Consider the following 26500-nt stretch of genomic DNA (forward strand, 5'->3'; position numbering starts at 1 on the left):
TCTCAAACGTCTCAAACGTCTCAAACCTCTCAAACGTCTCAAACGTCTCAAATCTCTCAAACCTCTCAAACGTCTCAAATCTCTCAAACCTCTCAAACGTCTCAAACGTCTCAAACCTCTCAAACGTCTCAAATGTCTCAAACGTCTCAAACGTCTCAAACGTCTCAAACGTCTCTCAAACCTCTCAAACCTCTCAAACTCTCAAACCTCTCAAACCTCTCAAACGTCTCAAACCTCTCAAACCTCTCAAACCTCTCAAACCTCTCAAACTCTCAAACGTCTCAAACGTCTCAAACCTCTCAAACCTCTCAAACGTCTCAAACTCAAACGTCTCAAACGTCTCAAACCTCTCAAACCTCTCAAACGTCTCAAACCTCTCAAACGTCTCAAACCTCTCAAACGTCTCAAACCTCTCAAACCTCTCAAACGTCTCAAACCTCTCAAACCTCTCAAACCTCTCAAACGTCTCAAACGTCTCAAACCTCTCAAACCTCTCAAACGTCTCAAACGTCTCAAACCTCTCAAACCTCTCAAACCTCTCAAACGTCTCAAACCTCTCAAACGTCTCAAACCTCTCAAACCTCTCAAACCTCTCAAACGTCTCAAACCTCTCAAACGTCTCAAACTCTCAAACCTCTCAAACCTCTCAAACCTCTCAAACGTCTCAAACCTCTCAAACCTCTCAAACGTCTCAAACTCAAACTCTCAAACCTCTCAAACGTCTCAAACCTCTCAAACGTCTCAAACCTCTCAAACCTCTCAAACGTCTCAAACGTCTCAAACCTCTCAAACGTCTCAAACCTCTCAAACGTCTCAAACCTCTCAAACCTCTCAAACGTCTCAAACGTCTCAAACCTCTCAAACGTCTCAAACCTCTCAAACCTCTCAAACGTCTCAAACGTCTCAAACCTCTCAAACGTCTCAAACCTCTCAAACGTCTCAAACGTCTCAAACGTCTCAAACCTCTCAAACGTCTCAAACCTCTCAAACCTCTCAAACGTCTCAAACGTCTCAAACCTCTCAAACGTCTCAAACCTCTCAAACCTCTCAAACGTCTCAAACGTCTCAAACCTCTCAAACGTCTCAAACTCTCAAACCTCTCAAACCTCTCAAACCTCTCAAACGTCTCAAACCTCTCAAACCTCTCAAACCTCTCAAACCTCTCAAACCTCTCAAACCTCTCAAACCTCTCAAACGTCTCAAACCTCTCAAACGTCTCAAACGTCTCAAACCTCTCAAACCTCTCAAACCTCTCAAACCTCTCAAACCTCTCAAACGTCTCCTCTCAAACGTCTCTCAAACCTCTCAAACGTCTCAAACGTCTCAAACCTCTCAAACCTCTCAAACGTCGTCTCAAACGTCTCAAACCTCTCAAACGTCTCAAACCTCTCAAACGTCTCAAACGTCTCAAACGTCTCACGTCTCGTCTCAAACCTCTCAAACTCTCAAACGTCTCAAACCTCTCAAACGTCTCAAACCTCTCAAACCTCTCAAACGTCTCAAACCTCTCAAACCTCTCAAACGTCTCAAACGTCTCAAACCTCTCAAACCTCTCAAACGTCTCAAACCTCTCAAACCTCTCAAACGTCTCAAACCTCTCAAACCTCTCAAACCTCTCAAACGTCTCAAACCTCTCAAACCTCTCAAACCTCTCAAACGTCTCAAACGTCTCAAACGTCTCAAACCTCTCAAACGTCTCAAACCTCTCAAACGTCTCAAACCTCTCAAACGTCTCAAACCTCTCAAACGTCTCAAACCTCTCAAACCTCTCAAACCTCTCAAACCTCTCAAACGTCTCAAACCTCTCAAACCTCTCAAACGTCTCAAACGTCTCAAACGTCTCTCTCACCTCTCAAACTCTCAAACGTCTCAAACCTCTCAAACGTCTCAAACGTCTCAAACTCTCTCAAACGTCTCAAACGTCTCAAACCTCTCAAACGTCTCAAACCTCTCAAACGTCTCAAACCTCTCAAACCTCTCAAACGTCTCTCTCAAACCTCTCAAACGTCTCAAACGTCTCTCTCAAACGTCTCAAACGTCTCAAACCTCTCAAACGTCTCAAACCTCTCAAACCTCTCAAACGTCTCAAACGTCTCAAACCTCTCAAACGTCTCAAACCTCTCAAACCTCTCAAACCTCTCAAACGTCCTCTCAAACCTCTCAAACGTCTCAAACGTCTCAAACGTCTCAAACCTCTCAAACCTCTCAAACGTCTCAAACGTCTCAAACCTCTCAAACGTCTCAAACCTCTCAAACGTCTCAAACCTCTCAAACGTCTCAAACGTCTCAAACCTCTCAAACGTCTCAAACCTCTCAAACCTCTCAAACCTCTCAAACGTCTCAAACGTCTCAAACCTCTCAAACCTCTCAAACGTCTCAAACGTCTCAAACCTCTCAAACGTCTCAAACGTCTCAAATCTCTCAAACCTCTCAAACGTCTCAAACCTCTCAAACCTCTCAAACGTCTCAAACCTCTCAAACCTCTCCTCTCAAACCTCTCAAACGTCTCAAACCTCTCAAACGTCTCAAAAACCTCTCAAACTCTCAAACTCTCAAACGTCTCAAACCTCTCAAACGTCTCAAACGTCTCAAACGTCTCAAACCTCTCAAACGTCTCAAACGTCTCAAACCTCTCAAACCTCTCAAACGTCTCAAACGTCTCAAACGTCTCAAACTCTCAAACCTCTCAAACCTCTCTCAAACGTCTCAAACCTCTCAAACCTCTCAAACGTCTCAAACCTCTCAAACGTCTCAAACGTCTCAAACGTCTCAAACCTCTCAAACGTCTCAAACGTCTCAAACCTCTCAAACGTCTCAAACGTCTCAAACCTCTCAAACCTCTCAAACGTCTCAAACCTCTCAAACCTCTCAAACGTCTCAAACCTCTCAAACCTCTCAAACGTCTCAAACCTCTCAGACGTCTTAAACGTCTCAAACGTCTCAAACCTCTCAAACGTCTCAAACCTCTCAAATGTCTCAAACCTCTCAAACCTCTCAAACCTCTCAAACGTCTCAAACCTCTCAAACCTCTCAAACGTCTCAAACCTCTCAAACGTCTCAAACCTCTCAAACGTCTCAAACTCTCAAACCTCTCAAACGTCTCAAACCTCTCAAACGTCTCAAACGTCTCAAACGTCTCAAACCTCTCAAACGTCTCAAACGTCTCAAACGTCTCAAACGTCTCAAACGTCTCAAACCTCTCAAACGTCTCAAACCTCTCAAACGTCTCAAACGTCTCAAACGTCTCAAACCTCTCAAACCTCTCAAACCTCTCAAACGTCTCAAACCTGCTGGCGTATTTCCCCACCTCACTGCAGGCAGGTGGTTTTCAGTCTCGTCCCCTTTTTTCTTTGAACTGTATGAACGTTTAACGGATCACCTGATTAAGCTTTAAAGATTCTGACTTCATAAAGATTTGATCAACTTTGACTTCATAAAGTTTTTATCAGAAAGGAACCATCAGATGGACTCAGAGGTCAAAGGTCAGAGATAATCAGATTCCCATGTGTCATCTCCAGAAAATGCAGTTCTGTCTGCGTGACCTTTGACCTCGGCTCGACTCCGTTCCAGGAGTTTGAAGTCTGTCTGGATTAATGTCTGCAGAGATGAAGGAGAACAGCAGGTTTCCCCATCAGAGACGTTTATGATCACACATCCCCGATATGTTATTGGTTCTTTGCATGCTGCCAACACGGCTGTGATTCGCTGATAGAGATGCTATTTCAAGCAAAACTACTATTCAAAACTCGCTCTGAACTATAACATTTGTATTCAAATACCCCCCCACACACACACACACACACACACACACACCGACCGACCGTGCGCTCACAGACATGAATATAAAGACAGGGTGTTTGCTTAGCGGTGAAGACATGTAGCTTTACCTTCCTGGTTTGGACCGCACCTCATCTTTATTCATGTCCTGCAGGAGTTCCACGCAGAACTTTCTGTAGTCGTCTTCACGTGTTCCCCGTGTTCGCACCGGCATGGTTTCACCTGCAAAGCGCCGAACCCCTGAAAGCAGCATCTTCTTCTCCTCATGTTATTTAATGGTGGCAGGACATCAACACCTGGACATCAGCCCCAGGACATCAGCCCCAGGACATCAACACCTGGACATCAACACCTGGACATCAGCCCCAGGACATCAGCGACAGGACATCAGCCACAGGACATCAGCCACAGGACATCAACACCTGGACTTCAACACCTGGACATCGACACCTGGACATCGACACCTGGACATCAGCCCCAGGACATCAGCCCCAGGACATCAACACCTGGACATCAGCCCCAGGACATCAGCCACAGGACATCAACACCTGGACATCAGCTCCAGGACATCAGCCCCAGGTCATCAACACCTGGACACCAACACCTGGACATCAGCCCCAGGACATCAACACCTGGACATCAGCCCCAGGACATCAGCCCCAGGACTTCGACACCTGGACATCGACACCTGGACATCGACCTGCTGTGGATCCGACCCATTCAGCACATTCCTCAACATCCTGCTGCCCTTTCATTCTTTCTTCCTCCTCAGACAAACCTTCTTGTGATGATGATGTTTTGGCTCCTGAGTGTTTGTGGTTGGTTCAACTTTTTCACTGGATGGAGTCGATGTGAAGCCACCAGCTGGTTTACTCAGGTTACCATATAGAAAATATATATAGTATATATATATATATATATATATATATATATATATATATATATCGTATAATATGTATATACTATACTGTAGATAGTCTGGCTCTGTCTGAGGGTAACTGCGTATTTTAGAAACATTGGAACAAGCCTAATTTTTGCTTCAAATAAACTTGAGTTAGCATCAACAGAACGAGGGATTGCAAGCAAGCAAAATATGTTCTCTACAAATTATGTTTTGGGCTGCGTTGATGGCAAGTTAAAGGATGAAGATTTGAAGACTTTTGAAAACCTGATTTAAAAATTTCTGCCGTTTTAAATTTGGTCAGAATCTGGATGAAACCACTAACTTGGCAATATGTTATGTTGGAAGCATAAAAAGAAAGAACTGTTCTGAACGTAAAACTGACAAAAAAAGATCTTCTAATTTTATTTATCCATAAACACACAAAAACAATTTATCATTAGTATGGTGCTGTGACATCAATCTATAGATGCAGGTGGACACATTACTACCGACATTAATATCAACAAGACTTACTGTTTTATTTTTAAACGAAGAACTCTTCAGTGTGATTTAGTGCTGTTATTTAAAGGAGAAATAAAGCACCAAGGTCAGACGTGATACGAGAACGTGCTCCTTGGCCTGTTGAGAGCAGAGAATAATTCATTAAGTGTGTGTTATGAGGTGGGTGTATTTTTCCAGGACCCAAATGCAAGCACACAGACTCGAGGTATAAGTTCCAAAAATACGGTCTTTATTGTCCAAAAAATAAACAAACAAAAAACTACAAACCAAAAGGTGGCACCGAGCGTGTCCACCTTACGTCCAGTCGGGAGGGCAACTCAACCGACAGCTCCAGGGGGACACGGGTAACAGGACAGCCGGCAGACCAGCGGAAGGGACGGCGTCAACAATCCTCCAAGCCGGGAGGGCAACTCCACCGACTGGTGATTTTGACCGGGAATATCCGCAGGAGACACAGAGGCCGGAGGAACGGGAACAGGAACAGGACTGACAGGGAGCTGACGGGGAGCAGACGGAAGACGGACGGGTGGCTAACAATAAATGAACCGACAACCAGAGGAGTGCAGGGGCAGGTTACATATAGTCTGGGGAGGTGATCAGGAAGATGCAGCACACCTGCAGGTGGTGATCAGGGGTGAGTGGCTGCATCTGCTGGGACTGGTGAGGGGCGTGGCCACGGGAGGTGAGGGGCGTGGCCACAGGCAAAGACAGGGGACACAGGAGGAGAGGTGATCGGGGGCAAAATGGAGGACAAAACTGAACTCCTGACAGTGTGTCTGACAGTGGAGTGAACTCCGTTTGTAAAATGGATGATTTATCCCATAATTAGGTTTGAACACATTAAAGGGATAGTTTATCTTTGTTTTAACATTTCAGAAGTGCTGAAAAGAATATTATAATTATAAAAATGGCACAGTTGGTTTTCCGTAGCAGTGTTGTGTGTCTTTGTCTGCACTGAGTTGATGTGTTTGTGTGTGTGTGTGTGTGTGTGTGTGTGTGTGTGTGTGTGTGTGTGTGTGTGTGTGTGTGTGTGTGTGTGTGTGTGTGTGTGTGTGTGTGCTGACTTCTCATTGTGATTAGTGCGGCATAAGTGTGTCATCTGATTTGCTGACAGCCTCCTTCAACAACGTGTCAGTGAAAATATTAAAGGAGTCCCGCTGTCATGCGGTGATTATCTCTGATCCTTCACTCTTTACTCGCCGCCGTGACCAAAAAAAAAAAAAAATGCTGCGTGGACATTTCCCTTCTTTTTCTTTTGTTTCCTTGTGTTCACTCAGGTTTTCTGCTGATGATCTTGTTTTACTGTTTCTGATTTATACATCTTTCTATCTTATTTACTGTGTGTGTGTGTGTGTGTGTGTGTGTGTGTGTGTGTGTGTGTGTGTGTGTGTGTGTGTGTGTGTGTGTGTGTGTGTGTGTGTGTGTGTGTGTGAGTGTGTGTGTGAGTGAATTAGACCCATGTCCCTACTGCAGCACTTGTTGAATATATATTTAAACATAATAACAGACAATAACAGTTTAATGTAACTTCAAATTGAGAGAAAAAAAAAGAAAAAAGAAAGACAAATATGATTGAATCAGTGAAAAATACAGTATAACTAGAAATTCAAATATTTTCCAAATAAAACTGTGAACACCATTTAGGTTCAGATTGGGACGGCCGTTCCTCCCACTTGGGGGTCGTGAGTTTTCCCAAACCCGCCTGGTGCCTCTTGTCCTGGGGAGCTCCAAAAACCTCCAGAGATGTGCTGTGTGATGTGCCCGACTATTTCTTGGTGGTTCCACGTCCCACCAGCTTTCTCCTCTAGCGAGGTCACGTTCCACGTTCCTGTAGCTGGACTTGTTGCTGGGGTTCGCCTCATCCATTCCTCTGTCCAGACCTCCGTCCGGGTCTCCGTCCAGGCCTCCGTCCGGGCCTCCGTCCAGGCCTCCGTCCAGACCTCCGTCCAGGCCCCCGTCCAGGCCTCTGTCCAGACCTCTGTCCAGGCTTCTGTCCAGGCTGGGGGAGGTGGTGCAGCCCACTTGTCATCTGGGTTGTTTTGAACTCCCCTCCCATGCGACCGATTTGCCTTGGAAGACCCCATCGATGCTGAAGCCCCCGACAACACAGCTCCCAGGATCACTGACACACTCAAACCCCTCCACAACAATTAGGTGATGATTCTTGGAGGTGTAGTGATTTAAAAAAAATAAAAGTTATTATAAAGAATTAAAATTATTCATAATTGTAACTACTAAAAATATTAACAAAAATGTAAATTCTGTAAAAATGATTGAACATTTACAATCTAATATTATTTGCATTATTACATGTTAACTGTAAAACAGCTCAAATATGTTTTATCTCATACTGAAGAAGTGAGGCGACATAAATAAATGAATGTTCATAGTCGAGGATTAAAAGAAGATTTCTGGAAAATTTCAGGCTCAAGGTGTTTCTAAGTGTGTGTGTGTGTGTGTGTGTGTGTGTGTGTGTGTGTGTGTGTGTGTGTGTGTGTGTGTGTGTGTGTGTGTGTGTGTGTGTGTGTGTGTGTGTGTGTGTGTGTGTGTGTGTGTGTGTGTGTGTGTTTGTGTGCGTGTCTGAGCACCAGCGGCCTGATGATGTAACTATCTGTCTCCTGAAAGAAATCAACTATTCTGTCTTTGAGGACCTTCCAGCCCTCCAGCAGACCTGAGGGTGAACGCAACCTGACCCAGTGTGTGTGTGTGTGTGTGTGTGTGTGTGTGTGTGTGTGTGTGTGTGTGTGTGTGTGTGTGTGTGTGTGTGTGTGTGTGTGTGTTCTCAGGTCTGAATATTTCTTTGATGAGATTGAATAAATAAATGTGAGTTCAAACACTTAAAAGTTGGCACCAGATTTTGGGATTCAAAGCACTGGTCATCTGTCAGTGGATTAAAGACGGTGTGACATCATCTGGTTTAACCATCGTGGAAAAGATCCAGATCGATATTTTTCATCATGTATGTTGGGTTTCTAAACAGTTTGATACGTACTGCATTGCAAGTTAAAGGCTCCAATTTCAATTCACTTCTATTCAATTTTATTTAAAAAGCACCAAATCCCAACAGAACTTTACAACATTACACGGAGGAACTTAACAATTCAACAATTCCCATGTAAGCTAGGAGGGAAAAACTCCCCTTTGACAGGAAGAAACCTCCGACAGCTCCGGCTCAGAGGACCAGACATCGTTACTGACGTTACTGACGTGGACAGCCGGCCGGCGGAGGCTACTACATGCTCCATCAAATGTGTCACAGAAATCCATATTGTTTAGAGAGGAAAATACTGCAGGAGTAATCCCGCCTGCAAATGTTATCGCCTGAAGCAGAATCAACCAGCAGTAATGAACACGTGGACAAACATGAGAAACTTCAGCCCCGTAATTCAATCAAATCTCTTCGATAGAATCCATTTGTAAAGAGAACTTTGATGGAGAAAGTACAAGTTCGAGTACAAGTAAACCATTTTAGACAACATCAGCTGGACGTCGTAATCACAGCAGCCGGCGTGACATGTAAAGCATTTGTTTCTGGTACAGCGGAAAGGCAGATGCAAGATTTAGTTTTGTTTTGTTTGTTGGGGACATGAAACGTTTATTGGAGAAAATGTAAAGTACCTCTCAGAGCAGGTTGTAGCTGCAGCAGATCAGAGTCCTGTTCTTTATTCTACCAGTCAGCAGTTCGAGTTCAGGTGCTCCATGTTCTTCACCTGGGATGGGAACTTTCTGAGAAACATTTATTTTGCAGATAATTGCCTGTTTTTCTTCCAAATGTAAATCTTGTTAAATCACAAAAAAAAGGTCTTGCAGGTTTCCATTGTTTGATATCCTGTATTAAATCCTATTGACACAACTCTACATAGAACAAAAAGAGTTGACCAGCAGCCGCCGGATCTTCAGGTCTGTCAGTAGACTTCAAACTGTCTTCATAAGAGCGGCGCTGAGCTGCACCACCAGGTTTCGTTCACAATCACGACCAGTCTCTCACTACCCACCTTTAAGTCCGTACTTGTTTTTTCAGAAAACTTCAGACGTTTGGAAGATCAATGAACTTCTTGAGAGTTGTTGTTTTCTTTTTCCACTGAGGAGTTTTCCTGCACGGTTTGTGAGTTGTATCCTCATTTCTGCCAGATGCTCAGAAACCTGCTGCTCTTTTAATTCAAGCCTTCTCTGAAGGGACTCCGTCAAACACTCAGAGGTCGTGGACATTTCGTCTTGTCCATGAAGCATCCAGCAATGTTCTGCTTCAACCTGTTAAATCATACAGTCTGGATTTGCAGGTGAGTTAGGGGGTGATGCAGAGAGAAAGTCTGTTGACTGTCAGTCTTGTTAAAATATGGGTTGTCCTTCTCCGTACGGCTGCAGCTGTTTAATGGTGTCGTTGCGTTGGATGTGTGCATCCTTGATGCGATGTGACATCTGCTTTACTGATCTCAGTCGGCAGCACCGGTACTTTCCAAACAGCTCCTCCTGAGAGCGGACATCCAAACGTGAAAACAAAACTCAACCTGTCAGTCGCTCATCTTTCATGCAGCTCACTTTCATGCTCCTGCAGTGAAAAAGACTGTAAATGGGTTTGAACAGTTCCATTCAGAAACACGTGTGCATGTAAATGTACTGACTACAACAAAGACTGACTCCTCATCAACTGCTCTCACTGGGCTGACTTACATCACAAATATACGAAACAATACATCTCTCTGTACGCCCATCAATCTTCAGCAGCCTACACATTAACGAGAAGGAAATCAGGTCATTTATTTCAACTCCTGCCCTTCGATTCTTTACGCTGAAATCTGAAGGCTGTGCAGATGAAATGTCTCGTGTACCTTTGTGGACACATTGACCTGCAACCACAGACTGGATATAAAAGTGTTCGTAGCTTCCGGCTCAGAAAAATGAAGCCGATGTTGAAGTGCCTTAAGCTGCAATACCACCGAGGACCACTAGAGGTCAGCTCATTTCCATAGACTCCCATTTAATTTCTCTCATGATATTCTCAGTCAATAAAAATGTTCCACAACCTTTCTGTATTTTGCTAAATTCACTCTTCCAAATTAGAAAAGAAGATTCAAGAAGACCTGTTTTTGGGGGCGTGTCTGTTTGATTGACAGGCCTGTGGTGCAGTCAGGTTACAGCTATCGGTGGGCGGGACGTAGTATCGTCAGGTTTCCAATCAGATCCATTAGATCCACCGCTGGCTCCTCCCCCAGCTCGTCCAAATATGGTCACTTCCTGCTCCAAACCGCTCCGAACTAGCAAAGATGGTGACGGACAGAATCTGAACTGGAGGATTCATAACGTTCACGAACCAACGATGACATCACTAATGGATGATGACATCACTGCTGGTTATCGTTTGATGCACCCCCCCCCCCCTCCACACACACACACACACACCTCCTTCCAATCTAACACCTTTGGGATAAACTGGGACAGACAGACTGACAGCGTTGAAGCTCACTGATGCTCGCTTGGCTACACTGCTGTTGTATCAGCACAATAATGTCCACGGTTGTAGAATGACATTCAGATATACTTGACCATGTTTCACCTTTTAATCCCGCCTCTCTTTCTCTCTCTCTCAGAACCCGGGCTGACCAGAAACCTCCAGTTCCTCCAGCGTCCGTCCAGAGTCACGGCTCTGCTGGGAACGGACACGGTGCTGGAATGTTCCGCCTCCGGATACCCGACTCCGAGCATCCAGTGGAGGAGAGGAGAGGAACTCATTCAGAGCTGGTCCGTCTCTCCGTCTGTTTGTACTACAGCCTAAACGGATCAATGTTGAAACCACACAGCATCCGACTCCGGGTTCAGTTCAGTCATTAGTATCCTGTGGTTCTGTCTTTTTTTCTTATTGTCAAAACGTCCCATTAACACACTCAAATCAACAGCAATGAATTGAACAGTCTTGTGTTTAAACACAGCATGATCTCTCTTATTCCTCTGTACCAATGAGCTCTATTAAACCACAGCGGATTACATGGTGCTTTATCACCATGACGACACACCGTGGAGTTTGTTTGTAAGAAACACCCACAAGAACATCAAGTGTGCATTAATTACTCCTCTGAAAGTAGTCCCCAACAAATGTACTATTTCCTCCTCTTTGATTATTGTTTGATAAATTGTTTTTTTGGAACTTAGAGCTGAATTTTTTTTTACATGTTCTTAAAGATTCATTTGGAAAAAGACATGTTGGGGCTACAAATCAGTGAAGTCGATGCGTTTGAACAGTCAGACTAACACTATGTTGGTTCGGGTGTTTTCAATTGTTGAAGATAAATAAAACCAGTACAGCAGATTTATTCTTTAGGTTTCAGAACGAGCACAAAAAACACTGAATTATTTTTTATTGTTGAATAATGCTCAATGAATTGATGAAAGTCGTCTCGTTCTTCTTTTCTACTGTAGGAACAACAAGTACTCTCTGCTGGCGGGCAGTAATCTGATCATCAGGAGTGTCACTGACGACGACTCGGGCGGTTACAGCTGCACAGCCACCAACAAGAACCACAACATCACTGAACACGCAGAGCTCAGCGTCCTCGGTAAGAAATAATACACGTCCTCTGGGCGGCGTTTTTGCCATTTGGATAGTGAGAGTCGAGAAACGTTTCGAGGAAACAATGATTATATTAGTCAGCTTTGGCAGCCATGAGTAAACCACCTAAACCCAATTTTAACAATAACCCTAAAACACTCTTACACCATAAATGGGGACTTGAATAAGACTTTGTCTGATTTGCGTCTCCGATCACATCTTTAGGACAGACTGTCCACGCTGTTGTCAGAAAGTGATCTGATCAGATTTGGTGTGTGCAGACATCACCAGCCTATCGGCCTGGGTTGCTGTGGTAACGACCAGTTCATTTTGGCGTCTTGTCCACGGATTGTCGTTGATGTCATCATTGTGTGTTGTTGTTGAAATCCAATCCTTGAGCGACCGGACTCAGACCATCTATTGAAATCCGGTTGGAAATCGTAACAAATTCCAACAAAACACGTGTTCGGGCCGTCGGTCTGGACGAAGCTGAAACGTCTCACTCAGATCGGTCCTCACACAGATAGAAGATCAAGAACACACACATTGTCTGTGCTCAGCAAAGTGTGGCAGCTAAAAGAATTAAATCATGTAACTTCTCAAAGCTCCTGGGGAAATGAGGGAAAAAATAAAAGTGTCTGGAAACTGATAACCGCCTGACAGCCCCAAAACTAAAACTAAATAAAATAGAATAAAAATGGTCAGCATCCCTCCGCTGACAGGAGCCCTCTAGGCTGCAGACACTCTCAGGGACGGGGAATCACATCCACAATCAAATGCAGTCATGAAAAATAAAATGGGAGCCGTCGGTTTGCTTCAGGAGTTTTTCATGAATAAAATAGGTTTGTATTTATTGTCTGACTGCTCCTCAGCTGCTGCTGGATTCCTGCTGAAGCTGCGTGAGGATTCAGACACCTGAACGCCGGCTCATTGTTTGGTAGAAGCAATTACCTTCAAAGCATTTCTGGTTTGCATAACAAAATACCAGAAGATCAGCGAATGCTACTATAAAGACATATTGCTGCGATACCTATTAACACACTGTTATTCTACAGCACGCTTGTTTTTGGTTTTGAAAAACTGAAGCACCTTTTTGGGTTCACATAAAAAATACATAAAAAATAGTACTAAATACTAAAATAGGATACTGTCAGTGTCCAGGTCGACTGTTAGACGGAGATCTGCGCTGTGTGGGGGGGCGACCGGCTGCTGCATGGCTTACTGATTTATAAATCAGGCACCAATAACACGCCTCTGGACCAGTTTGCATTAAAGATGAGATTAGATGAGTGAACATCTAAAGTCCAGAACTTCTTGCACAGTATCATGTAACATCTGTTGTTGCTGTGGTTTTGGGATCAGAAAATGATTCACAGATATTCATCTCAATTAAGGTGTTCAATGGTCATTTTACTGCAAAGCATTTATTATGGATCATAATGGACTCGTTGTTTGAAGTACAAGTGAAGGTTAATGCAGAGACGATGTCGATTCAATTATAGCAAATTGTAAGAAATGCCAGGACTGAAACCCGATGTTTAGTTTTGGTGGTTTGGTTCAGCCGAGCACAAAGTCAGCAGAGTCTGAGGGGCGTCTTCCACTCCGGAGGTCTCAGCATCCCCTCAGCATCCAGCGGGCTGAATGAGGTCAGTGGGCAAATGACGCCTACTGGCCCCAAAATACTTTTGTCCTTGTACTGTCGACCAAATATGAGCTTTTAGTGTCAGAAACAGTGAATTAAAGGGTGTCACAAGCAGTTAAACATGACTGTAAAAGCACTTTGTTTTTGAACAATTCCCGTTTGTGGAGATTCAGCAGGAAGTCCGCCGCAGGACATGTTTGGAGCCTGTTTCAGAGAAGCACTTAGCAAGATGGTGACGGACAGAATCTGAACTGGAGGCTTCATAACGTTCACCAACCAACGATGACATCACTGATGGTTGATGACATCACTGATGGTTGATGACATCACTGATGGATGATGACATCACTGATGGATGACGCTTGCCTGCGTGTGGAGCCGACCTCCAGTGGCCAGATGAAGGACCGTTTTGGACTGTAAAAAGTTCAACCCAGCAGCATGTTATAAAATAATGGAGCAGGAATGTGCACTCTGTGTGGTCTGTGCAGAAGTGGCAGCGTGTTCTTTGCTTCCGTCCGACGCTGTGTGCATCAGCAGCCCCGCTGCGTTGACGTGCTCTTCTTATTTAATTACATAAAGGAGCTTTGTTTCATCACGCAGGGCTGCAGCCTGGATGTGTCCCATGCTCTATAAGCAACGACGTTTCTTCTTTCTGTTACTCTCAAACTGACTTACGGGACGTCACCAAACTCCAACATCAGTGTTGTTTTTCCTCTAATTAGAATTCTTGATCGTACCTTTATTGAAACTGAAGACTGTATATATTCTTGGAGCAGAGAGACTTGAAATCAAACAGAAGCAGCTGTTGTTTGTTGGACTCTCAGGAGCAAATCTGCAAATTAACCTTCGGGTGTTTTCAGTCTCCTTCCAGCTGGGCCTCTCAGCTCCTCTCTGTCCTTTCATGTCTTTGTCTCCAAGTCCCCGCTGAGTCTTTTCTCTGTGTTCCCGTCACATTCATATTCTGTTTACACTCTGCTCTCACCAGCGACTGCCTGCAAACATCACATGATGTAGACAATAAACAGGAGGAGTCTGTGTGCTCAGGATGTCACATCTGGGATCTGATCAGAGAGTGTTCGCTCCTGTCATGTAAACATTGGAGGCACGTTTCTGAAACCGTGTTACTGCTCAGCTGAAGCTGCTTCTGAAAAGTACCACGACACACAGCGCTGTTTGGCGTGTGTTCAAATAGATGGACTGGATCTTATATTTTACTTAGAATAAAGTGAGATCTCTCCTTTACAATAGTTTGTTTTGTTTGGATCTTCCCCTTTTCTGCATCACCTGCTGTCTCCTCAGTTCGATTCAATCGATAGAACTTCATGTTTGAGTTCTCTGCCTTCATGTGGGTGGAAAAAAATCATTTCCACACAGCCGCACATTAAACGTTCAAATGTAATTTGAAATTTCCAAATCATTCAAAAATAGAAGCAGATTTAACAACGTTTCCACTCTTTTCTTTTGAATTTGTGGAGATGAAATGAAAGTCGTTGATGTGCTGAATGAGCTGCTGGTGTTTGATGCAGTGACGCATTTCCTCTCTGAATCAGAGGGAAATAGAGGAGAGAAGATGTTCAGTTGCTAATAACTATCGATCTGCGTGTATTCTGTGTTTCTGACGTTTTTATAATAAATCTCAGATGGGACGGCTGACATGAAAAGATAGATCTGCTGTGGGAAAAAGAAGTTCAATCTCCAAAGACAAACAAAAAAAGTCAGCCGAGAGAAGTTCAAGTACATTCCTCCTTTTTATTGATCACAACACTCACCGAACAAACAACTGAAACAGTTATTAAAAACAAACAAAGAACGGAGTACGACGTGTTATTTAGTTTATTTCTTGTTCCGGGTCGACTCTGACTCCAGAAATACACATTTCTCTCCCACAATTATCCCGGTTGTGTTGATGCCAGCGGTGGATAGTGAGCGCATGAAGCTCCGATCACCAGAGACCAGAGTTCACCATCGCTGCTTATGTTTAGGCAACAAAAGCACTTTGGTCCATTAAGCGTTCTTTTGAAATGTGACTCAGTAATCGATGTGAATGATGCAGCTGTAACCTGAATATTCCACTGAACACGTGATTTAGTTCCGTCCTCCGCTCGGCTTCGTATCCCACCGGGAGCGTTTCGTACCTTCCTCCCTGATGTGGTCACGTTTCCTCCATGTCTTTGCCTCTTTCGCGGGTAAATGATGTTAAACGGCTTCTTGTTCGTCCGTTGTGTGTTTACTGTTTTCATTTCCTACTTTGTGCTGCAGACAAAGTTAATACAGCTGCTGTGTTTTAGCCATTAAAAGCATGAATCCTCCTTTTTATTGCGTAACTATTTCAGATGTCGTGTCTGTAGCAGGAGGAGGATGCATTTCTTGTCCAAATTGAAAGACATGGGATTAAACTTTAGTGATGTGTTTTACAAAGAAGAGTTTTAGTTTGAAAATTGACCGGGATTTTATTTTATTTCCTCGACTGACTTCCTGTTCAGCTTGCCGCGGTCTCATGAAGCGTTGACTTTAATTACAGAGATTCACTCCATGCAACATGTTCCGTCGAGGCCAAAATGAACAGCCTTGGGTCATGTGTTTGATATATTAGGGACACTTGGTAAAGATTTAAAATACATTAAGTGTCCATGTCCACATCAGTAGGTTGTTCTGAAAAGCAAAACAAAACAGACACTAAAATTTAAAGCAACCATTTTATTAACTATGATTGCAAACTCAAAATCGATCTACATAATAGACGGATTCGGTTTTGATTTCCAAACACTGAATATTTCACCAAGAACTGAACTCAAACTCTGTTCTGTTCTCTGAGCTCAGAGAAGAGAAGAAGCAGCACCGACGTCTTTCCATCCTCCAGATTAGTTGGCGCTGATGAAGAACATGTCTAAAAGAGAGGACAGAGTAAGAAGGCCGGCAGGAATAAAAGGATTAAAGACAGGAGGGAAGAAACCTCTTTGTTGTTTGATGTTTTTATGGTGAACAAACGGAAGCTGCTGCTGCAGACTTTGTACACTTCAATCTGTTGTTATGTAATTTCTTCTCTTTAAATGTTTGTTTTTTTCTGATAAAACATGTCCGAGCTGTAACCGAGCTCTCTCTTATCATGACGAGTCCTCAGCTATCTGGGAATCCACTCTGGATTTATTTATTCATCCCCCATGTGTCTGCTTTTATCACCGTCTGCCTCATCTGGAAATTAAATATATTTGATAAGGTGAACTGTTTACTTACACGCTCCATTTACACATTATCTCTGCATATTTATGGAGCATTGTGCAGAGATAACAAACATATACATGCACACATGGAGGAAACATTTGAAGTTTCAGAGTCTTGTTGTACTCACCACACTGTTGCTTAAGTTCTTTATTTAACACAAATCATTACTTCCAATCACACTTGATACTCGCTGCATAATGATTTAAAGTCTTCTATCGGCTGAGCAGTAATAAACTTTGTTTCTTTCGGTATTTTGATGGGAAACATCTTCAGGAATTCTTCATTTCCATTTATGTTATCTTAAACCTCAGAACCAGATGGACGCAAATAGCATCCACATTTCCACCCGTTCTTCTCGGTCGAACATGCAGTGAGTATTCATCGCAGAGATGCAGCAGTTCATCGTAGGAAACTGCACAACTTGAGCTTTCCAGACATGTCAGTGTCTGAAGCGTTGCAGAGATAACCAAAATTGAAGTTACATCGTCGTTACACTGCATGAAGCTCCGCCCCCTTTACACAACACAGTTGGTTTCTCTGTACGACAAAGCGTTTTCAGCTAATCCAGTTTTTAAATCATAGCTGACCTCTGTGTCGTCTCCAGCATCGGACTGACATGACGTCCCACTAAGTAAAATGGAATAATATTAATGATGTCACTACCGCTGAGTTATTAGCACTCATCACGGGAGCCGATCGCCTGCTTTGGGCCTCTGGACCCCCGGAGTCATTCATGAGTCAGTGTCCCACAAACTTGGTTCAGATATTGCTGGATTTCGGACAATCTCCTCCACACAATTATAACATGATATCTCTACTGACAATTTTTTGTGGTGAGATACATGTAAAAACATAACAATTTCTTAAAACGGAATTATTTTATTTCTACGTACAAAGGCTAATATACAAAATCTCCAAGTATGAAAAGTATCAAAATAAATAATGACAGATTTGGATAGCCTCGACTGTCCTGAAAATAACAAGATGTACCAAGATATGAACTTAAAAGTGATGCTAGTGCAATTACTGATAAAAGTGGGTTCAGGATTAATAGCAATCAAAAAAAGAGTGCAAGCAAATGGAAAAACAAGCCAATTAAAGTGTTATTTGTGTTTCATATTAATTATGATCTTTTTTTATATATACATATATTCAAACCTCCCTTTGACAGCACGCCTCCTCCTTTAACCTGTGACTCTATCATATAATTTGTTTGCCATAAATGCTGCATAGATTTATTCTGCTCATTAGTTTTAAGGATTTGGGAATTAAGTTTGACTGTTTATGCCCTCTAAAACTTTTATTTTACATTTATAGAGTTAATACGTGTATCTGAGGACATGCAAATAAGTTCACCAGTATAATGTCTTAGTATTAAATTTGAAAACCCTCCAGATAAAATAAAACAACAAAACTGAGGAGTACATTTGCTGGACACGTTAACAAGCTCACTTCTCCAGTTTCTGTCTTGCATTTACATTAAACATTAAATATGTTGTGCTAATATGCCCCATTACGCCTTGTTTTTTTTTGCCAAATGGAGGCAGTTAGATGCAGATGAATATCCACAGCAAGGTGATGTATGGAGATGTGTGTGTTCTGACTCCACAGGGCAGTGACCATGATTAGATGATTAGGATAACGAATGCTTGTTGTTTTCCATAATAATGAGTGCAGCCCAGCTCATTAGCCAGTTCCTGTTAGCAGCTTAATGAAAGCCGTGAGAAACGAAGCAAGCACCGCAGCTATCAATCATCTTCACTGTGTTGCTGTCAGTATGGCCTGCTGATGTTGGTGCTGGATGCTAATGAAGAAAAACCTTTTAGGTTGGAGGAGAAATTGTCGAGTCACCCGCAAGCTGCAGGATTGACCACATACAACAGCTCACACCACATCCCCACGCAGCGGGAGGGATTGTAACAGGAGGCTTTTATTGTGTTGTTGTCAGACTGTTATATTGTTGTTATAGTGTTGTTGTAGGGGTGTTATAGTGTTGTTATAAGGGTGTTGTAGTGTTGTTATAAGGGTGTTATAGTGTTGTTATAAGGGTGTTATAGTGTTGTTATAAGGGCGTTGTAGTGTTGTTATAAGGGTGTTGTAGTGTTGTTATAAGGCTGTTGTAGTGTTGTTATAAGGGTGTTATAGTGTTGTTATAAGGGTGTTGTAGTGTTGTTATAAGGGTGTTGTAGTGTTGTTATAAGGCTGTTGTAGTGTTGTTATAAGGGTGTTGTAGTGTTGTTATAAGGCTGTTGTAGTGTTGTTATAAGGCTGTTGTAGTGTTGTTATAGGCTGTTGTAGTGTTGTTATAAGGGTGTTGTAGTGTTGTTATAAGGGTGTTGTAGTGTTGTTATAAGGCTGTTGTAGTGTTGTTATAAGGCTGTTATAGTGTTGTTATAAGGGTGTTGTAGTGTTGTTATAAGGGTGTTATTGTTATGTTATCAGGGTGTTATTGTTTTGTTATAACGGCGTTATTGTTTCGTCATAAGGGTGTTATTGTTTTGGTTATAAGGTTGTCTTATGTGGTTCTATGGATATTGTCATATTTGTGTAATGTCACATTGAGGTAACAGTGTTGCCACATTTCTGTTACAATTTACTTATGCTAGTGTTGTTATAGTATATGTTAAAGATGTTCCCGTGTTAATCTGAAACTACAGACAGTGCCTCCAGGATTTTGTTGAGTTTTTTTGCGATTGTTGTGATAGAAAGCATACATTACGTGACAGATTTTGTCAAAAATTGCAATGCAATTTACAGAGTTAGTATTTTATAGTAAAAATTGCCAGTCGAGGAAAGAAGTTTTTTCTTTTTTTTTTTTTTTGCACTACTTAATAAACATTTTATGTAAACACATCCTTTGATAATTATTATGCTGCACATCACAGAAATATAGTTATGTGAATTTTGCAAAATTGCAGGTATTGTGGAGAATTTGCTTTAATAATCGCAAGATTTCCTGAAGGGACTGGATAACAAATAGAAATGGACATAACACACCATGTGAAATGTAACCAGGAAGTCGTTTGCATATTTATCACATCAGTGTCTTTAACTGGCATATGTAACCCAGTTAACCAAATCTGTAGGATCTCTAATACGCTCATTTAGTTTTTTGTTAAATACACAAACATATTCAGGAAATCCGTGTTGCAAAATTACAACTTGTGAGTCAGTTTTATTTCTAATCACATCTGAACTGAAGTGTTACATGTTTGTATTTAAAATGAGAGTGATGTGGTGAAAACTGAAACATTGTTAATGCAGTTAAAAATGTCCTGCAGTCAAACATGCACACACACACACACACACACACACACACACACACACACACACACACACACACACACACACACACACACACACACACACACACACACACACAAACTAACAGCAGTAAAACAGATTGCTTGGGTCTCTGTGGTCTGTGGTGATTGTCTCACTTTGCTGTAGAATCATTAAGTCTCTCCGTAAGAAAGATGGCACACACGAACACACAAACACGCACACACATCCTCCTGGTTGTGGCCTGCGGGGTTCCTCTCCTGATTAATTACAGACTCTGTGAATTACTGTGGGTGTTTTAGAAAACATTTAACAAGCTGCCAAACTCCCCACTGAGCTGCCGGCCGGCCTTGCCACCGCTCGCCCGAAGAGATCGAACCGCCGACTTAAAGACATGAAAGAAAGACAGCAGAGAGACGGGACGAGGTCACGCAGCTCCCGCAGAGACGGGGGAGCCTGCTCTAATGCGGAGGGAGGGTTTAAGTGTGTCAATATGTCCAGCAGTGCAGACCAGTCCAAAGAGATAAACTGCCAAAAGCGCCCCTCCCTCAGACATTTTGGAGTTGTCCCTCTGTGGATGAAACTCAGTGTCATCAAAGCTGATTTTAATTCAAAAATAACTAGAATTTGATATGAGGTATCACGGGGGGTTTGAAGGGAGCAGAGGGATGAATAACGCTTGAAGCCAACTAATAGGCAATAAACACAACAGTGTGAAGTCTGTCATATAAAGTATGAAATTCATAAAGTTGATATGGTTCCATCAGGTTCAATTCAGGATATGATAATGGTTTTATTTCACACGGTGCGCGTCCACCAAAATGTGACCAAATTTAGACATTGATTAATTAAATTCAAATAACATGAGCACTTATAAACATGTGAGGATTACTCGGGTCCGAGGGGTGAGCTGGCCCAGGAGCCTCGTCAAGGGTTAAAGTGACTGTTAGGATTTCTTGCTGGAGATGCAAAAGAAATGCTGAACAACACTAAGGAAAGAAAAACGACAAGAAGTACGCTTGAAAAAACACAAACTGATACAAACTGATTTCAAAGGGATGTGAAACAACCAAAAGAGATGAACAACAACCACCGAGAGGCACGAATCTCCTACAAAGTGACACAAAACAAGCCCAGTGGGATGTGAAGTAAGAAAGTGACAACAAATAAATGCATAAGAAACAAAAAAATAGCTGTAAAGTAACACGATATGACCTAAAGAGACATGAAACCAACCCAAACAACCACATACAGACTTCAGATAACATTTGGACGTATTGCACCTTGGTACGAACCCATTGTCTCAATCTGTCAACGCTTTCCCCCCAACATTAGTGCACAAGTGTTGTAGGAGACGTCCTTCATTCAAAATCTCATTTTGGTAAAGAAAATGAGCTGAAAGTATGAAGAATAAAAGAAGAGGCTCTGCAGAGAAACGGCCTGTCAATAATTTGACCTCCGTCGGGCCACAAGATGCATTAAATCACAGGAGTCAGGAGGTGATGAACACAGATCAGATGTTTCTCTCATCTTTCATTGGTTTTGTGGTTTTATATTCAATTATTTCAGTAAAGCCATGTGTTGAATTTAGTAGAACGTGTCAGGACGCCCCAAAGTGGGCTGATTTTGTTCAGAGGTCAAAAAGATGAGAGTTTAATCTCTTCAGATATGAAGTATTTTCGAAGCTAATGATGCGAGCTCAGCTTTCCTTTTCTCCCTGTTTGAAGTTTGACCTTTTTCTTTTTGTTTTACCGGCTGCTTCCCCAACAGTCCGATTGGTTTACAGTCGGCCAGTTTAGTGACGAGTCCACGACAGATCCAGACCCTGTTTTCAAAAAGCAAACAGGCTGAGAGTGAAACCCCAGAACAAAGCCGCAGCTGCTGCTGAGTGACGTGAAGCAGGACGTGTTCGGTTTGTGGGGTGATTTTAATCTTTTGAATTTAAGTTTAATTAAGACGAACACATTTACATCCGTTGAGCTTCTGAATGGTTTGAAACACCTGGAAAATGAGCTCATCACACATCCAGAGAACATTATTTACTCTGGACGTCACAAAAGTACTTTGAATAACAATCTGTTTTATCTATGATCCTTTCTACACGCCCCCCTCCCCCTCCTTCTCCCCTCCTCCCTCTACTTCAGTTAATCAGCATGTCTTTATGCATAAAGTGTTTGGTGTTGCAGATTAAAGTGTCGCCTGCTCCCGGGTCACATATGTTCCGGCTGTTTAATCCGCCTCAGTCTGTCCGGTGTGGCGCTGCTGCTCATTTCTATCTGCCTGATCGCAGGTTTTTAATGCGCCATCTGAGGCCGACGAATCAAATCAAGCTGACCTATCCTTTGTCTCTTAAACTTGGTAATCCAGGATTTGAACTCAATCATGTCACAGGGGAAAGGAAGAAGACCTTATGTGACTTTTGCCCCTCGGGTCACGATCCCGACGGGATTTTTCCTGCTCTGTCTCGGGTCGAGCTGAAAGTCACGCCGGTTATGAAATAATAAGATGTGGAGGAAGATTTCCTTCAGTTTGTGCCGAAGACAACGGATGAAAGTGAGAAAGTGGAAGAGATGATCAGCCGCCAACATCTGTTCGATTTTACCATCTGCTGTCATCTCTGTCGTCGCTGCAGATTGTTTGGACGTTTGTGATGAATCTTGGGAGATTCCCGGTTCCTCCTCGACGGGCTCATCTACACCCGCTTCCTTCTTGTTTTCCGTCCTTAATCCTGCCATCTGTGAGCTCTCTGGTCTGTCAATGGATATTATGTAAAACAGTGATTTCAGAAGCGGAGGTCATTCTGATTCTTCACTTTCAGCACCGTCTGTCCTCACACGAGCTGATGTTAAAGCAGCACGACTCGTAAACTGTCGCGCTTCAGGTCACGCGCTGCAGCTTGTTTGACCTTTGACCTTCGGCTGCTCGCTCTCAGCCTGAGCTGGTTTCCTCCTCCGTGCGATGTCACAGTTTGTCAGCGTCCTCCCGTCTCCTTCCTGCTTGCGTGTCTGAGGTGATTACCTTCACGTCTGCTTCACCTGCTCGTCCGAGCCGACGGCTCCGGCTGGGAGGGCGGGTGATGTCGGCCCGAGTGTCTCGGCCGGCCCGCGTCTCTCAGCGGGAGCGAGTCGGTACTGATCTGACAGGATTCGGGTCAGGGCTGTCGGACGGCGAGGGCCACACTGAGATAATTAGACTTTATAAATATCCACCGTGTCATCCTGCCACAATGTCCGCCACTGTTGCCCGTTAAACTGCTGCCATGGCAACCAGCTGGAAGTCTGTCTTCCTGCTGTGAGCTGCATCTGAGGAAGAAATCCCCCTGAAGCACAGCTGTCTTTCACTTCTGTGTTCAGCCAGCTGAGAACAACCAGTCTGAGAAGTTATCAGAGTTAAAACTGTAGAAACCGCTGAGGAAGTTATAAAGGCAGCGTTTGGAAATATTATGAAATGTCAAATAAAAGTCAGTATTTAAAGAGTTTCAAATAATAGTCCAAATATAGTGGTGCTTTCTGTGTATTTTTGCATACATATGAGCATAGACATCACCAGTAGATGAAGAAAACCCAATTCAACAAATGACACCAAAACATTATTTTGGTGTCATTTTATTTTGCGAGTAAAATGATTCAATATTTACGTATCTGTGAGTGTGTGAAACTCTACAATTAGCAGTTCATTTGAAAATGTAATTATAGCCGGTGAGAGTTGGTGCCCTGTTTTATTCAAAGAACAGAGATCTGTCAGAGTCTGAGCTTCACAACATATTTCTATCACGGCAGGAACAAAGAGGATTTCTCAAGAACCTCCGAAAAAGAGTCTTTAATGCTCATCAGGCTGGACAAGGTCACAAAAGAATTTGGAGTTAGCTCCAACGTGATCGGTTCTGCTATCGATACTGGAGCAATTAAGCATGTCAAATCTTACATTTAATATACAGTGTAGAAGGCGGTTCAATGATATAAGACAAAAACCTGCATTTTACAGACGGCAAACACTCGTATTTATTAAAGTGAACAAAAATCACTGAACACCCGATGCAGTGAAATCAGGTGCTGGAAGCACGTTGAGCAAAAGTAAATAACGCACTCGTAAACGCACACTACGAAGTTCAACACACTTCAACAGGCTTTCTTCACCTGAGCTGCTCATCAAAGCTGAAAGTCCCAGTCACAGAAAAGAGTTACGACAACCATGGTTATCAACTTTCTCTGTTAACTCAAGACTTCCTGCTGCAGGCTCTGAGCTCGTTCACATAAAAGGGGGAGGAGTTTGTAGCACCTGACCAATCACAAACATGGACAAGCGTACTGACAGCACAGCAACAAAGCAAATCATAATGTAAAAAAAAAATTAAATGAAGAAGACAAACAAATGAAAGCAGCAGAGCTGCAGCTACCAGATGATGGAAAAATGTGCTGGCAAGAAACTGCAGGCTGTAAATATGGAGCCTAAGTTGATTGTCACCTGACCATAAAGTGCACAAGAAGATCTGACTATAATTACATGTGCACATTGCGTGTGTGTTGTGTGTATTCTTTGATGTATTCATGTAGAACGTTTTTAGTCTTCTCCTTTCCATTTTTCAGAGATCTGATTGGTCAGTCGTCGGTACTTTCTTGCGTTTTGATCCGATATCGCCAACATCAGCTGCTCTGGACCGGGTTAAGGTTGCAGCACAGGTTACCATGGTGATGTACCCAGGTTGAAAGACAGCCGTGTTCGAGACACTGACAACCCTTCAACATTCCTCGCTGACCCGTTAATCTCGCTCCGGTAGTTCACGGCTCGGCTCGTGACCTCCGCCGGGGGTATGGTCGCTCCTCGCTCTGCTCTCTTCATGATGAAATTCATTTCACCATAATTCTGCTCAGAAAGGAGATTTTCACTTTTGTCACCTTTGGGTCACGAGAGGATCAGCGAAGTGGAAATTAAAGTGTGGACTCACAACTATCCGCACTAGATATGAATAACGGTGATCTGAAAGGATGTTTTCCAGCTTCACCTCGATCGCTGCTGCGTTCTGCTGCAGCGTCTCACAGCAGGACGCCGCCGGCTGACTGAAACCCAGCAAGTGTTTCTGACTCCATGTTTCATCCTATTTATGGTCCACATTTCCCCTAATTACAGTTTACTGTAGCTATTTATATTTCACCACATTGTGAACGTGTCGGAGAGAGAAAACAAGCAGCTGATGGCGTCAGATTTTCCTTCGTTGCTCGCTGAACTCTCACAGATCCGTCCCCGCCAGGCAGAACATCTCGATTTGCAAATTGATTTGATTTCCAATTTGCTTTGTGCTCGCTCAGTAATTCAAAAAAAATGCACGGACAGAAAGATCAGCAGCTCTCAGTGCGAGCGGTTAGATTCCTGTAATGAAGTCTTGTGCTGGTGCTCGGATGAGTCTGGTCCTGCTGAGACGCTTCTCAGTTTGATCATTGTTTTCACTTTCAGTTGTTGCAAAAGACAAATCAGAAAAACAGCGAAAAACAAGTGTTCGTTGATGAGTTTTCTGGTTTTCTCAGTCTCTCCATGAAAAGTCCATCCTGAGGTGAAACTTCACCTCCAGCTCCAACCAGGTCTAAGTGCAGTGCAGCCGGTGGACATAAACGGACCAATCCAAACCCCTTCAGACGGGTTGGGTGGATGTCCTACGTGTTTAATGTCACTTACATAAATTATTAACACAAGATTTTTTTGAATTGAACGTTCAGATTCAGTTAATCATGTGAAATATTAAGCTGACTCTTGTCTATTGAGGATGTGAATCAGCAGTTGGCGCTCGTCATGACGCAGCAGCCGATGAATGAACAGCAATCAAGTTACAGATGAAGGGCAACAACTTATATTTGATAGTATATGATATGAAACGCCTCCCAAAGTGTGAACAGTTCAGCAAAACTGATGTTTTTTGCTCTTTTAGGCATTTCGATTTCAGATCAACACATGGAACAAAACTAAAGACTTGCTTGAGCTGGTATTAATTATATGCAAATTACACACACACACACACACACACACACACACACACACACACACACACACACACACACACACACACACACATAGGTGATATTTACATCCTAAAATTTAATAGGAGTGCAGTTCAATTTCAATCTGCCGTTGATATATTTTCGGTGATCATAATGTAACTTTTGAAAAACATGCATGTGTATATTTCCATATGTAAATCAAAACTAAAGCCAGTCTCTGGCTTTTTTTTTTTTGATCGTTTCTGGTTTTATCTCAATGGTCTAAAGTTCCAGATAAACCGTGCGTCTGATGCTCATTTTAAAATCTGTTTATGGAAGTGTATTAAACTGCTGGACTTCCCCTTAAAAAAGCAGGTGGACATTATGGAAAACAGACATCACTTCAGATGAAGGTCAGCAGCGGCAGGTGTGGGAGGAAAATGAGCTGCAAAATGGGCTAAGCATGCAGTAACTGCAATGTTAGCCCTTCACTCTTCAACGGTAGTGACTATACAGACCATTAACTCTTTGAGACAGACTGTGTGTGTGTGTGTGTGTGTGTGTGTGTGTGTGTGTGTGTGTGTGTGTGTGTGTGTGTGTGTGTGTGTGTGTGTGTGTGTGTGTGTGTGTGTGTGTGTGTGTGTGTGTGTGTGTGTGTG

The 26500-nt window shown here is 42.9% G+C and overlaps 1 protein-coding gene across 1 annotated transcript in view; it reads left to right on the forward strand.

Annotated features, from left to right (window-relative positions):
* The window catches only part of dcc (DCC netrin 1 receptor), a 318060-nt gene that overhangs the window by 114258 nt on the left and 177302 nt on the right, over positions 1 to 26500 (forward strand). The window contains exons 4-5 of the mRNA XM_069721879.1: positions 10771 to 10921; positions 11597 to 11733. Of these exons, the coding sequence (XP_069577980.1) occupies positions 10771 to 10921; positions 11597 to 11733 (288 nt within the window). The remainder of the gene's footprint in view (positions 1 to 10770; positions 10922 to 11596; positions 11734 to 26500) is intronic.

The sequence above is a fragment of the Brachyistius frenatus genome, unplaced genomic scaffold (genome assembly GCF_029030835.1).
Source record: "Brachyistius frenatus isolate BFR_SWC_R1_liver_20210118 unplaced genomic scaffold, ASM2903083v1 Contig_276, whole genome shotgun sequence".
NCBI classification, from domain to species: Eukaryota; Metazoa; Chordata; class Actinopteri; family Embiotocidae; genus Brachyistius; species Brachyistius frenatus.